The sequence below is a fragment of the Mytilus edulis genome, chromosome 14 (assembly GCF_963676685.1).
Source record: "Mytilus edulis chromosome 14, xbMytEdul2.2, whole genome shotgun sequence".
In the NCBI taxonomy this organism is placed as follows: domain Eukaryota; kingdom Metazoa; phylum Mollusca; class Bivalvia; order Mytilida; family Mytilidae; genus Mytilus; species Mytilus edulis.
The window spans coordinates 22,833,942-22,850,433 of NC_092357.1; the positions used below are offsets into that span (position 1 = coordinate 22,833,942).

The 16,492-nt window shown below is 30.5% G+C and overlaps 1 protein-coding gene across 1 annotated transcript; it reads left to right on the forward strand.

The window, feature by feature from the left end:
- Positions 1 to 881: 881 nt before the first annotated feature.
- Positions 882 to 14,920, forward strand: LOC139502891 (mesotocin receptor-like). The gene is made up of 6 exons (XM_071292555.1): positions 882 to 1,014; positions 5,848 to 5,989; positions 7,668 to 7,996; positions 8,979 to 9,123; positions 9,694 to 9,780; positions 12,223 to 14,920. Exons 1-6 carry the CDS (start codon positions 889 to 891, stop codon positions 12,507 to 12,509), a joined length of 1,116 nt encoding a protein of 371 aa, XP_071148656.1. The 5' UTR covers positions 882 to 888; the 3' UTR covers positions 12,510 to 14,920.
- The last annotated feature ends 1,572 nt before the right edge of the window (positions 14,921 to 16,492 follow it).

A 16,492-nucleotide genomic window follows, 5' to 3' on the forward strand; every position in this document is an offset into this window, starting at 1 on the left:
ATTAACCTTTCAAAACTTACAAAATCATTGCAAAATAATTGTATTTTAGTTTGCTGTTGGATCAATTCCCATTGTTATTTTATTTAATCATGCACACAATTGTTTAACAATTGCATACGTCTGGGATTCCCATCCATTGATAACGGACTAAGCAAGTAGGACACACAGATAAATTGTTTACAAAACGTTTTGTTAACGCTTCTATGTGTTGTATATTGCATTTATTTTTCTTTCCACACAAAAAAATATATCATTTGAAAATTTAAAAAAAATAATACAATATTTGGTAAGGAACAGAAGATAGAAGCTTAAGTAGTAAGAACAAGTTTTTAGAATTACAAAATTAAAAACAAATTAAACAAAAAATTATGAACGATGTGAGTTTATAATATATCAGTACCTAATGGGTTTGTCAGCTAGAATTACAAAAATATATCTTAGTAAATGATTCAGCCACAAAGTAGTCCAAAAGTTGATAACGTTATTTCTTGCATTAAAAAAATAAGTTTTCAAATATTAACCTTTCAGAATACAAAAATCATTACAAAATCATTGCAAAATAATTGTATTTTAGTTTTCTGTTAGATCAATTCCTATTGTTATTTTATTTAATCATGCACACAATTGTTTAACAATTGCATACGTCTGGGATTCCCATCCATTGATAACGGACTAAGCACGTAGGACATACAAGATAGATTGTTTACAGTACTTTTTGTTAACGCTTCTAAATGTAAGGGTTCAACGGTTGAAAATAAAAGAAATAATATCAATCATTCGTACAAAATAGACAAGTTATTTCCGAAAGATGTGACATTTAAATTACTAGTATTATCTTTGGTTATTTAAATTGCAATTATGCCTTTGCTTCATCATTATCACTATAACATGGATGCTAACAGTACTACTGTGAGCACTGAAAATGTTATGGACTGTGGTAATATAAGTGATTTTATATTAGGCAATCATTCATGTTCAAATAACAGCTATACGGATTATAACACAGATCTAAATGTAAGTAATATCGTTTTTATCCAATTATTTCGTATATGCATGCGTTCGGCTTTAAAATTCAAATCAATTATATATTATTTTTGACATCTGGTTTAGGGACATACGAAAAATGGAAGGAAAGTGGGTATTCACGTTATGCTTACATCAAGACAGCTAAAATTGAAAAAAATCATTTTAGTATAACTAACGATCAATTTTAATCGTAAGACTTTTTGTAAAAATAGTCGCTGATATTATTTTCCCTACATGTTTACATATTAAACCTTTAAAAAAGTTATCAAGCGTCTAAAATTTTTCGTATTTTTTGCATAACTTAATATGTTAAAGCACACATGAAGTTGTCGCCTTTGAATCATCGTTATCACTTTAACATACAAATGCTAACAGTACAGGGGTGAGCACTGAAAGTCTTATTGACAGTGGTAATAAAACAATGTAAAAGTGATTTCCTATTAGGCAATCATACGTGTTCAAATAACAGCTTGACAGATTATAACACCGATCTAAATGTTAGTTGTCATTATATTTTCTTTCTTGATCGACTACTTCGTTTAATAATGTTTTCGGCTATAACATCATTGGTTTGTTTGTTTACCGGTCTTGATACTTGGTTGGTGTTAGTTCAGACAGAGAGAAAGAGAAAGAGAGACGGAAAATAACTAAGATATATCTTATTTCCATTTTATGAGATGATAAACATGCTTTTTGTCGACAAACATTTACAATTTAATGTCATTCACATTTTATTCAACTGTGTTGTTCAATTGATTACTTGCTGATTCCCATTGTTTTAGTATAATATTTTTCTATATGTGAGCATTTAGAGTGAAAGGTGTGATTTTATCTTTCATATTTATCTCATTTTAACCTAAGTAGAACCATGATACTTCGATAGATCGAGGTAGTTCTTTGCCGAAATCTGCAAACTAGGAGACAAATTTGCAATCTTTTGGTTATACTGTGTATTTCTATAAGGAAAACTAATTGATGTATTGCATTATTCAAAATATTTTAACAAAACCAAATATTTATGTTTTTTGGAATCATTTTTCAACTGAGCTTTCTAAGGGGAGATATCTCTTTCAGTAAAATTATACTGGACTGATAAGAACATTTTTTTTCTCCTCTTGCAAGAAAACATGTTGATTGACATCATTCTTTTATTTTTATTTTATTTTTAACATATTATAAAACCTATCTTCTAGGTATAATTTAAAATATGCCAGACTCTCGTTTCGTTTACATAAGTCTTATCAAAATTTCAAAAAAGCTGTGCCATACACGGCTTAGGTTTTAATCTATTCAAAACTGTTTTTCATGAAAAATATATGCAAATTTTGATTATTTTGAACGATTCGTAGCTTGAAAAATAGCACGGTGATCCATACCTTTTATTTTATTTTAGAGAAAACATAGAAATATATATATTCATTTTGAAAAAGAATAATACAATTCTAATTGAGGAACGATATACATGTACCGATGATAAACGCTTAAGATGGAGTTCTCTTAATGATAGCTTTAAGTTTAGTTTATCGATATTTTGTTGCATATTTATAAGCATTCAAACAGCTTAACTAATATATTTGGGATGTTATTCTTGTTTTGACGACAAAAGAGATGATTTCATTTTTAAGAGTTCAAAAATTAAAAAAAATAGCAATGCCGAATTCTAATAAAAATTCAAAACGAAAAGTCCCTTACAAAATTGCAAAATCAACAACTCAAACAATTCAATGGATATTTCTGACTGCATGTGACTTGGTAGAGGCGTTACTTTCGTTGGAAAATGATGGACTTATAAAGCCTCACACTTGTATAAAAGTCTCACACAATTCCATTTTTTTTACAATAACGTGAAGGCAAACTATATCATTGTATATAGACATTATAAAATGTCCTAATGTGTAGTATTACATTAAATATTGCGTTATAATCTTAATAACTTCAAAATCAAACAGCTATATCAATAACAATAAAACGGCATGCGGACAAAGCAAATAAGCAAAAATGAAATGCAAGTATACACAAATTTATCAAAGCATATTACCACCATGGTGGGATGTATTATTAACGAGTCACGCCAAGGAATATTACCTCAAATGGACAAAGTTCAAATCATACTTTCATAAATTGTACGGACGCCATCATGCCATCATGAGTACGTTGCCTGTAATTGAATATCCGTGTCACATATGACAACGGATATGTTTCAAAAGTATAAACTATATTCCTGTCCCTTTTTCCATTTACGTAGGGTTTTGGTTGCTCAATCTTTAGTTTTCTTTGTTGTATTCAGTGTACTGTATTTGTTGTCTGTTGGTCTTTTTTAGCAATAGTGTTGTCAATTCATTTGGTTGAATTTGATTGTCCCTTTTGTTACCTTTCGTCTTCTTTTTGTTCCTTGAGCTCACTTTAATAATGAAAGAGTTAAACAAACTGTTTGACTTTTTTTATTTAAAAACGTGTATTCCATACACAATTACATAATTAATTGTGTTTAATAAATATCAAACTCTTTTTGATTGATAATTGCACTAAATATAAATGACTTTTACCACTTAAGCGCACCAAGGATGTATTTTTAAATTTTAATTAATGATAACAACGGTAAAAGTACCTGACAATGGTAATTGTGTCATCACAGATACATTTTAAAAAGTCAACGTCATTATCATGATTTTAAATATAGTCATCATATGTTCAGAACTTTTTTTATTGTAAGTATGAACAGGTCTAATTAGTTATCAAAGGTACCAGGATTCTAATTTGATACGCCAGACGCGCATTTAGTCTACTCAAGACTCATCAGTGACGCTCAGCTCAAAATAGCTATAAATAAATCCAAACAAGTACAAAGATGAAGAGCATTGAGGACCCATAACTCCAAAAGTTGTGTCAAATACGGCTAAGGTAATGTATTCCTGAGATAAGAACATCCAACATATGAAGACAGTATAAACAGTTATTTCATTGACAAAATAATAATACCATAATATGACAGTTCTTGTCCATTCGTTTTTGATGCGTTTTGCTATTTGATATTGCCATGTGATTATGGACTTTCCGAATTGATTTTCCTCTAAGTTCAGTATTTTTGTGATTTTACTTTATACTTATCCTGTCTGTGTATCTGAATGGCATGAATATATAGAAAAAAACAAAATCACAACTTTAAATTTACGCAATGTTATTTTACCATGATTAGAAACCACTTTAAACTTAATCATGTTAAAATTGCTACGTTCTCATGTATAATCCCTAGTTCCTAGTTGTGATGAAAATAAATCTAATTAATCGGTAATAATTAAATTAATCTAAAATTGTTTTGTAATCGATTACATTCAAAGGGCATATGACTTTAAATTCAATTAATTACTTTTCACGGTAATCTGCCTTATCCCTAATAATATTGTTCAGAGAAAAATATTCAGTAAAAATGTCGTTGTATTTTATTGTTATGCATCATAAAGAGAGAAAACACAAACAACAAAAGGGTAGCATACCGTTTTTAACTATAAAAATGGATGTATGCACAATGTGTCATATCTAAATCATTAAAGAGTCGAGGAAGGCTTCAAAAAGCAAATACCTGTCAACTCCATCATTTCTCAAAATTACGAAAATATTAAGATGTGACATACGACAATTATCGACGATATTTCTGATCATTTGACGTGTTTTTTTTGTTTGTGACGCAAATCATTTCCAATGCTGTGACTTCAGATAAATTATCATGCATTATTAGTGGCTTATCTACTTTGCAAACAGTAGCCCTCTATCAGAGATATATACCTCTACACATAAGTACTTGTGGAATGTTAATTAAGACATATTGCAATGTGACCAATGTAGCATCATTTGAGCAGACGTTTTATGTTAAGTTTTCGACCTTTTTTTCGGTTATTGAATTATCATTGAGTCTGATGCATGTTCTACAAGTTAATGACAAAAAAATAATAAAAGGTATTATACGGCTTGTTCGATGTGCCCTTAATTGTAATATCTCAAAATAGTCTCGTATCTGAAAGTGAATCATTGAATAATAACCTGCATTGTCCGATTTCTATTTCCGCCTACATTGTAAATTAAGTTAAAGATAGTGAATATTAGTTATGTCATGTGTGTTGCAAAACAAATTTTAGATTGGCATTACGTAATAGGAATCGTATGCTTAAAAAAGAAAGACCCTTTTATAGTTCGCTCTTATGTTGTACTGTTATACCACTGTCCCTGGTAAGGGGGAGGGTTGAAATCCCACTAGCATGTTTACCCCGCCACATTATGTATGTATGTGCATGTCCAAAGTGAGGAGCCTGTAATTCAGTGGTTTTCGTTTGTGTATGTGTTATATATTTGTTTTTCGTTAATTTTTTATATATAAATAAGGCCGTTAGTTTTCTCGATTGAATTGTTGGTAATTTCTGTGTCATCTTGTGGAGAGTTGTCTTATAATCATAATCATACCACATGTTCTCTTTTTTTATTGTCATTTCGGGGCCTTTTATAGCTGACTATGCAGTATGGGCTTTGCTCATTGTTAAAGGCCGTACCGTGACTTTTAGTTGTTACTTTTGGTCTCTTGTGGAGGGTTGTCTCAATGGCAATCATACCACATCTTCTTTTTTATACTTGTTATTGAATAAGAGTGAAGTGTGCTTATCGATGATAATATTTTGGTCATAAAGTAATGAACTTAAAATTATTATTAACAGGGGTACAATTGGTTGCAAAAAAAAGCCATCTCAATTATGTAAATATTTAAACTTTTCTGGAAAAAAATGATATTTACGAAGCAATCTTTTATTTTTTCGATGTTCGTTTATTTTTTAGTCATTATATAGTTCCCTGAAATGGATAGCATTGTGCCTACTGATTGGTATCTTGTCGTTGAACATCATAGTGTTATCTCTATTATTCGCCAGCAAACGGAAGTCGAGAATGGGATTTTTTGTCAAGAACTTAGCATTTTCAGGTAAACATATTAATCTTTGTTTTAGATCACCAGTTTGTTATGAAAATTATCATATAATCAATGAAAGTCTTCGATGCACGTAGGACGTACGTCCGGTTTATCAAAGGTATACTGTAGAACAATGTTGTGTGAAAAAAAAGTCATATCAGTTTTAAACAAGTAAGTTGATACCAAAAACTAATTAAAATTCGATTAATTGAACTATGCAGAATAGAAATTACAAAATATAAATGATAACTTTTGTCCGTCGATTTTACATAGAAAATTGCCACATTAAACCGAAAGAAACTCAATATCATCTTTGTTTACTTAATGAATTCATGCAAGGTTTGTTTCAATTTGGTGTAATAATCACGTCAAAATTTACATCTGTCGGCTATGTTTTGATTGACAACATGATTGATGAAGAAGTATTACTGTTTTTAATGTTTATCGTAAAAAGAAAATAACAAAAACATCGAACCGTGGACAATTTTAAATAGAAAGTCTGTAAGCAAATGGCAAAGTCAAAACTCAAACACTTCAAACATAACAAACGAATGGATAACAACTGTCATACTTTTTATTTTTGTTCATACATTTTGTAAAAGTTGTAAAACTAGATTATAGTTCCCTATGACAAAGGTTCCCTAAGGAGGTTTGTAACAGTACTAGCTAGGCCTTATAGACGCATATCTGAGGAAATAATGTCCCTATCGTTTGTACTAAATATTGTTATCACTTTTATGTATTGCAAACATTAGGTCGGTGCTCAAATTATTGTCATCGCGTTGTCAGTTTATTTTCGACTAATAACTTTGAATATCCCTTTAGTATCTTTCTTCTCTCTCTTGTAGTTTTATGTTCCTTGTCATTCTATAACCTTTACAGTCCCTGGGGGTATCATTAGCTCAGTAGTCAGTGCTTCGGTACTGTCATGATTTAACAAACTTTACTAAATTGTCCGTTTATAAATTTTGAAATTATTATAAAACTAAGGTTTCAACTCCCCCAGGCAAAGTTGGCTTTAGATGAATTTGGTTATTATTTTAGGTATTTTTAATATATAGCTCTTCAACGATTTTCGGTACTCATCCATCTTCGGATTTCAAATGTTTGGCTTTGAGCGTTCCTGATGAAGGTAAATCCAGAAAAGCACTTCGGACGCAATAAATTATTAAACGTGTTGTTTTCCATTTTGCACAGCTATTATCATAATATCTATTATTATTAGGACTATTTACTGGCTATTTTGTAAATACCATGTGCTTTTTGTATTGTCTTATGTGTTTTGCGGAATCGGTGAAACTTTGATTTGGGGTGGCAACATATTAAAGCAAGAATTACATCCAAAAAAGCAGTACGTGTATACCTCAATTGTATTATACGATTATAAATATTATCCCAATTTATGAACGTTCAAAAGTACTGCAGTGGTCGTTATAAAGCCCTAATCTCACGAACTCACTTTCAGACCAGTTATTAAGCATGTGCTATCCATTCATGTGTAATTTAAAACATATATATATAAGTATAGGGCTGTCATTTCTAATCCAAATTACTAGTCAGAAATTAACATGTTATTTCCACTGTGAAAAACGTTTAAGGCTTAGATCATTATTTATTATCTAATCAAGTATAAAAGTGCAGATTTTTTAGTCACACTTCCTATAATTTATCAGGAATTTATATTTTGTAGATCTTGCAGTAGGGTTATTCTTTTTATTACCAGAAACAACATTCAACTGGTTTGAGCATGAATGGACGAAGTATATTTGCTATATGTACTATGGGTACTTCTCGATGGTTGCTTACTATGCGTCCACTTTTTCTATTGTGGTTCTATCAGTAGATCGTCTGTATGTTATTATGAGACCAGTCTCAACAGTATCAAACGGAAGAGTCTACAGATATGGATTAGCGCTATCAGCATGGATCATTGCTTTAATTCTAGGAATCCATTATGCTGTCTATATCAAATTTTACGAAGACGATGGTACATGTGGTCATGAATTTGAGTATCCCAAGGTAGATATTTTAACTTGCACGTACTAAAGAATATACAAATGCAAAAGATAACTTTATATAAACAATTTAGTTAAACGTAACATGCTATGGATTCCTTTTTATTCATTGGAAACAATGTTCATGGGTTTCGTGGGTACATGTGAACCATGAATTCAAATATTCAACGAATAAGATATTTAAATAGACTATAGACTGTATAAAGAGATTGGTAAAACCTCGAAATTAATTAAACAGGGAAAATGCAAATATGCAGCAATCCATGAAAATTTATACCCCCAAAAATAAATAAATGAATCCACAATATCATTTCCTGGTATATGAAACTTAAAATAAAACTAAATTATTTTTTTTCCAGACATAGTCAAGAATTAAGGTAGCTCAAAGATGATTAAAGTGTATTGACACTTAATGAATACCATCGTGAACAATGGACAAAACTCTATACCGTAATCTATAAACACCCTGACATGATCAAAAGTGAAACAATTGAAATGTTAAACCTACGGTCGATTAACACTAAACGTCGAACGAAAACCTTGTCAGAATTGTCGTGTTAATAGTACAGTTAAGATAATTATAATATTGGAACATTATATCCAACACAAATTTTACAATCATCATTATGGAAATATAATTAAATTTTGGATGTAAGGCGTCTTCTGATTGACTGACGTTATTTTGTTTATCAGCCCATAGACATAATTTAGTCATGTGACCGTGACGTCATCAACGTTTTTTCTTGGTTTTCTACGGTTTGAAATGGAATTTAGAATTAAATTATAATAAATGACTGTAATATTTTAAATTTTCTGTCTATTCGAAATAACATACAAAATGTGATGAACACTGCTAAATAACCCGCTACTCGCGTTATTCAGTGTGTACCAAATATTTTATGTTATTTCTTCATAGACAGAAAAAATATTACAGTCATTCCTTAAATATCAAAGTATAATTTTGGTTGCTCTTTTTTATTTTGTAGGTAATTTTGTATTTTGACGTATTGGTTATGTTGGTATTACCAATATTTACCATAACAATTTGTTACATCTTGATTTTTGTCACTATCAGTCGCCGGCATCGAAGTGGATTTGTTGTCTCTAAACGGAAGCATAACTCGACGAATGGTAAGTTAGCCTTTATGCAAACACTGGAAAGTGGCAAGCCGCTAAACTAAGTCAGCGTCGTTGTCTAGCAGAGGCGACCATAACACTGTTACGGAATTGTATCTAAGTGAGTTCACAGGTGTCTGACACATACGGTGAATTTATTAAGTTGCATCAATTACATTTTTTTTCTAGAATAAGACACAAAGTAAAAAGCAATGAATACACAATATAAACTTTAATAGTTAGTTACATTGTAGAAGTTCACTATGGACCAAGAAATATGGCTAATAAACTCAAATCAATCAGTTGTAAAACATGTATTTATTGATTCTAACAGGGTGTAAACAAACTGTTAAAAAAATGTAAATCAACAACAACCAATGACCCCTTTAATAACCCTTTATAACGTTTGAATTACATTTTGACCGTATCTAAGTAGTTTCAGAAGTTACTCCGTACAAATGATATTCAAAGTCATCGACAGCCTTGCGAACAATTGAAATACGGGAAAGTCACTTTTGAAAATTGATTACATTTTACTCTTCTTATTTCGAAAATGTTCTTTCACAAAGTTTCTTTCTATTTCAGAGTCGGAGGGTGAAATCCAAGGGAAAGATAAAATAATAACCACAGCAAAAATCAAAACTATAAAACTACTTTTTGTTGTTGTAATAAGTAAGTGTACCATAAGGATGTACTTAGGTGAGGTTTTGGAATTTGTGTCAAATGTTCGGACTCCTTGATGTTTTTCCATACAATGCAATGTAAAATATTTTGCCCCATAACACACATTTATTTGTTCATATAAGACTTAATAGCTCATGAAAGGCCATTTACCAAAATTTTAGACGATTCTTGATTTTCTTTGTTTTGTTTTGAGACCCAAATAATACCAATGCAAACATAAGGTAAAAGTCAGAGTCAGCCTTTTCCCGCCATATTTTAAATCTCAAATATCTCGAAAAGGAGGTCCATGACCTATCAATATTTTTAGCTTATCTTTCTCCTTAAATTGATGCACTACCAGCTTATAGCATCAATTTTAATTTCTTAATTTCTTTATTTTTACCTTACCTCACCTAAGTACATCCATAAATACTAAAGTTGCTTACATCTTAGTAATTCAATCTCTGATTAAAAGCATGCCACATCTCGCTATTATATTAGTAACAGAACAAAGTAATAAACGATAAAAGAGGGGCAAAATATATCAGAGAGACATTCAAACTCATAAATCGAAAACAAACTGAATACGCAATAGCAAACAAAAGCACAGACAAACAGACAAATAATAGTAAACAAGATGCAACATAAAAAGCTAAAGATAGCAATACGAACCCTATCAAAAACTGGGGGTTATATCATGTGCTCCAGAAGGGTAAGCAGATCCTGTCCAACATGTGGCATTCTTTGTGTTTCTCATGTAATTATTACCAACACGGTAAATAGTGTAAGGATAACTAAAATCACAAAATCTGTACAACAACCCAAAAGTAAACATTGACGTAACATTAAAGACAAACAACAATGAACATAAAAATCAAGAAAGCTTGGCTTGGTAGTGGCATAAACTATTGTATGTTTCACAAAATTTACGTGCAAATGACCCTTCTTCTCTTCTTACCTTTACAACATGTCAACATAAAGGCAAAACATGAAATGATTTCAGTCAAGCGACCGCCTATTTAAACAGTAACATCAAAGACGGCACATAATTTAAAAGGAAGATCGGAACGTGATTGTCACTACATACATTTTACATTGTAGTTTCTTTCAAACATGGGAAACAAAAAGCAACGACTGGTCAACTTGAATGTCAGAATATGTTTTCTAAAAAGTTTTACATGGTTTAACATTTCCTGTTTTGCCCTCCATGACACATGAGTATATCATTTCGTAGTGTACGCATGTTGAATCATGTAGACTAGCTTAACCGGTCAAAATTTACGCGTTCCAAAGAGGGACATAAAAGGCTTTTCTTTTAGTGCATAATTTGTCATTACAGCATTAAAAGTAATTTCATTAACTTATAAATATATATTTATTTAAGTATTTCCTAGGAAAATGTTCTATCATAGCAAAATATAAGAAATAAGGAGAAAAAGCCCAACCCTCCATCCTAAAACAACAACTTAATATTCATGGAATAGTCCTATTTCTTGTAAAAATTTCTCATAAAATGTGTTTTGGAGATTCAATACACTCAGAATATTTCATTTTTTGTAATATTTCACTTAAATAACGAGAAATTTTAACACATTAGATTACTCACAAGGTCAAAAGTGAATGTACAGTGTCCCATATAAGGTGTAATACCGCCATTGATTTTCTCTTATTAGTCTTTTTTAAATTTGCACTTTTCAAAAAAGTGTGCATAATTTATCTTTGTTTCAAATAAAAAAATACTTGGCATTAGTAAAGTTTAATCCTGTCCAGTACTATAGAAAAAAAATCACATAGCATTTCATTAGAAAATAACCATCACTGGAAGTTAACCAACCAAAGTTCTCCCCTTATTTTATCTGTGTACAAGGTTAAGTCACCATGTTACCTCAAGATTACAAAATATTCTATAGAAATCCCAAATAAAAAAATAATGGTGCTTTAAAATACCCAAGACATATGTTTATGACACACAAATCTTTTGTGTGTGTTACAATTTAACGTTGCGTCGTTTGTTTTCTCTTATTTTTGAGTGTAAATTGACATTGCGATAAGACGTGTCACGGTACTTGTCTATCCCAAATTCTTGTATTTGGTTTTGATGTTATATTTGTTATTCTCGTGGGATTTTGTCTGGTGCTTGGTCCGTTTCTGTGTGTGTTACATTGTAGTGTTGTGTCGTTGTTCCCCTCTTATATTTATGCGATTCCCTCAGTTTTAGTTTGTTACCCCGATTTTGTTTTTTGTTCATGGATTTATGAGTTTGAACAGCGGTATACTACTGTTGCCTTTATTTACTGCAATAAAATGTAGGATTAATTACCTACAACTGTCAAATTCAAGGGAAAATTTTATGTCGACCTATTTGGTGGTATTACACCTTTAGTGTTTTAGAAGTTGTTATAAAAAAGATTACAATGGATGAATTCTAAAAAAGTCTTTTATATTTTTCAGCGTATATTTTGTGTTGGGCACCAATTACTGTTGCAGCGTTTTTAAATCACTATGACGTTATTTCTGTGTCAGACAATGCTACCGAAAATGTTGTATTCCAGCTGCTGTATCTGTTTGCACCTCTGAACAGTTTGGTAAACCCAATGATTTTCCTCCTTTTTAATAGAAAGATGTTTGTTAGGAAAAGAAAAGTATTGTATGATTACAGTTCCAGAAGGACTTCCATACCAATGATCTCACTAGGAGCATCTCGAACTTCACTTTATAATAGTAAAACCAACTCTTGAGTAGATGTATTTACATTCCGGACTTGACTTTATAAATATTAAACCCATCTCTGGTTGATTTATTTACATTCCGGAATTTTAAAAGAAGGAAGAAAAAAAATAAAACAACAGGATACAACAGTTTTTTTTATTGTTAACATAATTGCTACTTTACATTTACACGCAATATTTTTTGTTTATAAAATACCATTGATGGATCAAATTGAGGCCATCGTTTCATACAAAGATCGAATAACTTTCTGTTTTCTCAATTGTGTAATTAATTGATGAAAGTCCTATATATATGGAGACCCACAAAACACTTATCATACTTATAATCAACAAATCACATTTACGAAGTCGCTTTTATTTTATCTAATATTAAGATGGTAGCTAAAAGTACAATGCTTATTTTGTAATCAATAATATATTTTCAATTAGATATTATCATTTAATTCAAACACAGTTAACAATCCTTCATATAACTACATTTATAAGAATATATCTTATTACATTTATTTGTTGTTTAAAGGCATGTGCCAATTAATAAGTTTGATACAGTTGGTGAATATTTTTTTTTTTAAAGTCACATTAAGATAATAGTTATACTCAAAGCTCCTTCTTTCTTTGTTCAAAAGCAGAAGTAAGTTTATATGTTTGACATTGACTACAAATCTGCAACTGTATATTGCTTTTGACAATACTTGGATCAATATATTTATAAAAGAAACAAACGTATCGTCCAATATGATTTTATTATTTAGTATTAAGGAAGTCGTTTCCTGCTAAAGGAATCACGGCATAGAAACATGTAACAGAGTACATGTATATTGGAAATGGGGTTGTTTTACAATTTCTACATAAGAAAATTCAAAAGAAGTTTAAACAGTTTTTACCACAGGATAGCATTATTACCTATTGTAACTAGAGTTTCTACTTTACATATGCATGATTATGAGTTTATGTCGTGTTTATAGAATACCATCCATCGCTTTAAAAAGTACAAAAATACTGAACTCCAAGGAATATTCAAAACGGAAAGTCTCTAATCAAATTGTAAAATCAAAAGACATAACACATTATTGAACATTTAAAATTACAAAGAATTTATTTTATCAAATATGTAGATGGTACTGAAAAAATACAACGCACTTGTTAACCAGATAAGTTCTTTACAATCAAAACCTATAATTACTACATTTATTTTAGTTTAAATGAAATGTTGCAATTGATAAGTTTTATACAGTTGGTGATTTAAGTTTTATTGAATAAAAGATTGTTAATTAAAGAATAATCTCATAAAGATGACAATAAACATCAAAGCTCCTTTTTTCACAAGCAGAATCAATATTATACAATTGAGCAGTACTAACTTGTGATTAAATAACCTTTAAAATGTACAAGTATAAAACAAGAATATTATTCATGTTATTTTTTACTAAAAAGGGGTATATTAATACTTTTGAAATTATGCACAATTGTTCAGTATCTTTTTAAAAGAAAAAATAAATAAAATAATAAAACAATGCTACCATTTTTTTTATTTGCATTTGTATTTAGGAAGTCAATTCATTTTTATTAAATCATGTCATAGTTATATGCAATAGGGAATACAATAATATAGTTTAAATATTGTCAATACTTAAGGTTGTACCAACATCTATTTTTGATTTAATGGTATGTTGCAATTGATGAGTTTTATACAGTTGGTGATTTAAGTTTTATTGAATAAAAGATTGTTAATTAAAGAATAATCTCATAAAGATGATAATAAACATCAAAGCTCCTGTTTTCATTGTTCACAAGCAGAATCTTTAATATATCATTGTGCAATACTAACATGTGATTAAATAACCTTCAAAATATAAAGTATAACAACAAGAATATTATTTTTTACTGAAAAGGGGTATATTAATACTTTTGAAATTATGCACAAATGTTCAATATCTTTTTAAAAAAAACCAAAAAAAAACAGTTCTACCTTTTTGATCATTGCATTTGTATTTAGGAACTCGATTCAATTTTTATCACATCATGCCATAGTTATATATGCAATAGAGAATACAATACTCGTTTATGGCATAAGACGCCCAGAATATTACAAATTTTAAAGTTCGCACTTATTTCTGACACTTATTCCGACTTTAGACCGGCTACCTAAACTTGTCAAACATTTTTGAACAGAATGACATATATTCTAGATATTGACTTACAATTCTCTTCGCTGTAAACACTAGACGTAAATTTACAACTCCATTTCATTCTCTTGTATTTATACATCCTGTCATTGTGTTATTGTTCTATAATAATTTTTGTATTCTTGTCTTTCATTTTTGCTAATATTCTTTGTCTATGTGCCTTTTTGTGCTTCTTTGTTACATATTTGTTTATTTTGTAGTGATTTAATTTATAACACAATGTTGACTGCTGTACTCCTATTTTTGACATATTTAGATATTGGAAAATGTGGTATGAATGCCAACTAGATAACTCTCCATCAAAGTCACAATTTACAAAAGTAACCCATTATAAGTCAAGGCACGGTCTTTAACACGGAGCCTTTGCTCACACCGATCAGCAAGGTATAGAGGGTCCCAAAAAAGGACTAGTGTAAAACCATTCAAACGGGAAAACCAACAATATAATCTATACAAAAAGAAACGAAAAACACTTATTAACCACATCAACAAACGACAACTACTGAACATCAGATTCCTGACTTAGGACAGGTTCAAACAATTGCAGCGGGTTTAAACTTTTTAATGGTATAAAATAGGGATGTCAAAAGATCTGAAAGTTAATACTCGGATACTCGGATGAATCTTAAACGTCTATTTAAAAGCTTAGATTTAAGATCATTTAAAGTAGAATGCAGTGTTTTGGTTATTACCTTTCATAAACATAAGACAAATGTACTACAACCATGATAGCTTGTTCCTCTGTTTTTTGTGTCAATTAAACAATGAATTATCGACTACCGTTTCTACAAATAACCTATCATAATAGCAATTATTGTTTGTGTACGTGTTCATGAACCCATAGACATGTCAGTTTTTTTTCGACTTTTGAGTTTGAATGTCTCGTACTTTCGCCTATCTTTAAATTGTAATTAAATTAATTTAGATATACATCTCATACCAATCACGTTTACATAGAAGTCTTGATTAACGAACAAAAGTAAGTTTTACGGCTTGTAATGAGTTAATTATTAATCCATGTAAGTGTTGATCCGTGTATAAACACCGTTAACAATGTCTCTAATCAGTTGCGTAGGGTTCACCGTAGGTCACTTTATTCTTGTTCAGAAATATGATCTGGTCAACAGTTTCAGACGAAAGACTGTTTGACTTTCTATTTTTTGTTTCAAGCCGTGCAAATGAAAACATTCCCTCGGAAGGAGAGGACGTTGCTGGTACTTCTATAACAAATAGTAACCTAAGGACTAACATATTTATGTTGTAAAATGATTTTATTTAGTATAACGAAAGGGATATTTCAACGGAACTAAAGAGAGTGGAAATGAGCAGATAAATATCTCAAGATGTATAACAGCAAACGATTATCCGAGTACTAAAACAGTACTCGAGTACTCGGCCTTCCGAGCGAGTACCCGAGTACTCGATTACTCGTTGCCATCCCTAGTATAAAACCTTCACCCTTATTTGAAACAACTGTGTAACATCACAACATAGAAATACACACTATAAAATACCAATTGAAATGGCTTAATTAAATCAAAAGACGTAGTAACACAAATGAACAAACACTGAAAGTCCTATGTCTAGAAAAGAAAGAAGATGTGGTATGATTGTCAATTAGACAACTTGCCACAGGAGACCAAAATGACTCATAAATTAACAACTATAGGTCATCGTACGGCTTTCAACAATGAGCAAATCCCACACCGCATAGTTAGCCATAAAAGGCCCCGAAATGACAATGTAAAACAATTCAAACGAGAAAACTAACGGCCTAATGTATGTACAAAACATGAACGAATATGT

Coding starts and splice junctions, on each gene's coding strand:
- LOC139502891 (XM_071292555.1), top strand. CDS start 889: ATGGATGCTAACAGTACTACTGTGAGCACTGAAAATGTTATGGACTGT. Junction 1,015..5,847: donor ATTATAACACAGATCTAAAT/GTAAGTAATATC, acceptor TTTATTTTTTAG/TCATTATATAGTTCCCTGAA. Junction 9,781..12,222: donor ACTTTTTGTTGTTGTAATAA/GTAAGTGTACCA, acceptor TATATTTTTCAG/CGTATATTTTGTGTTGGGCA.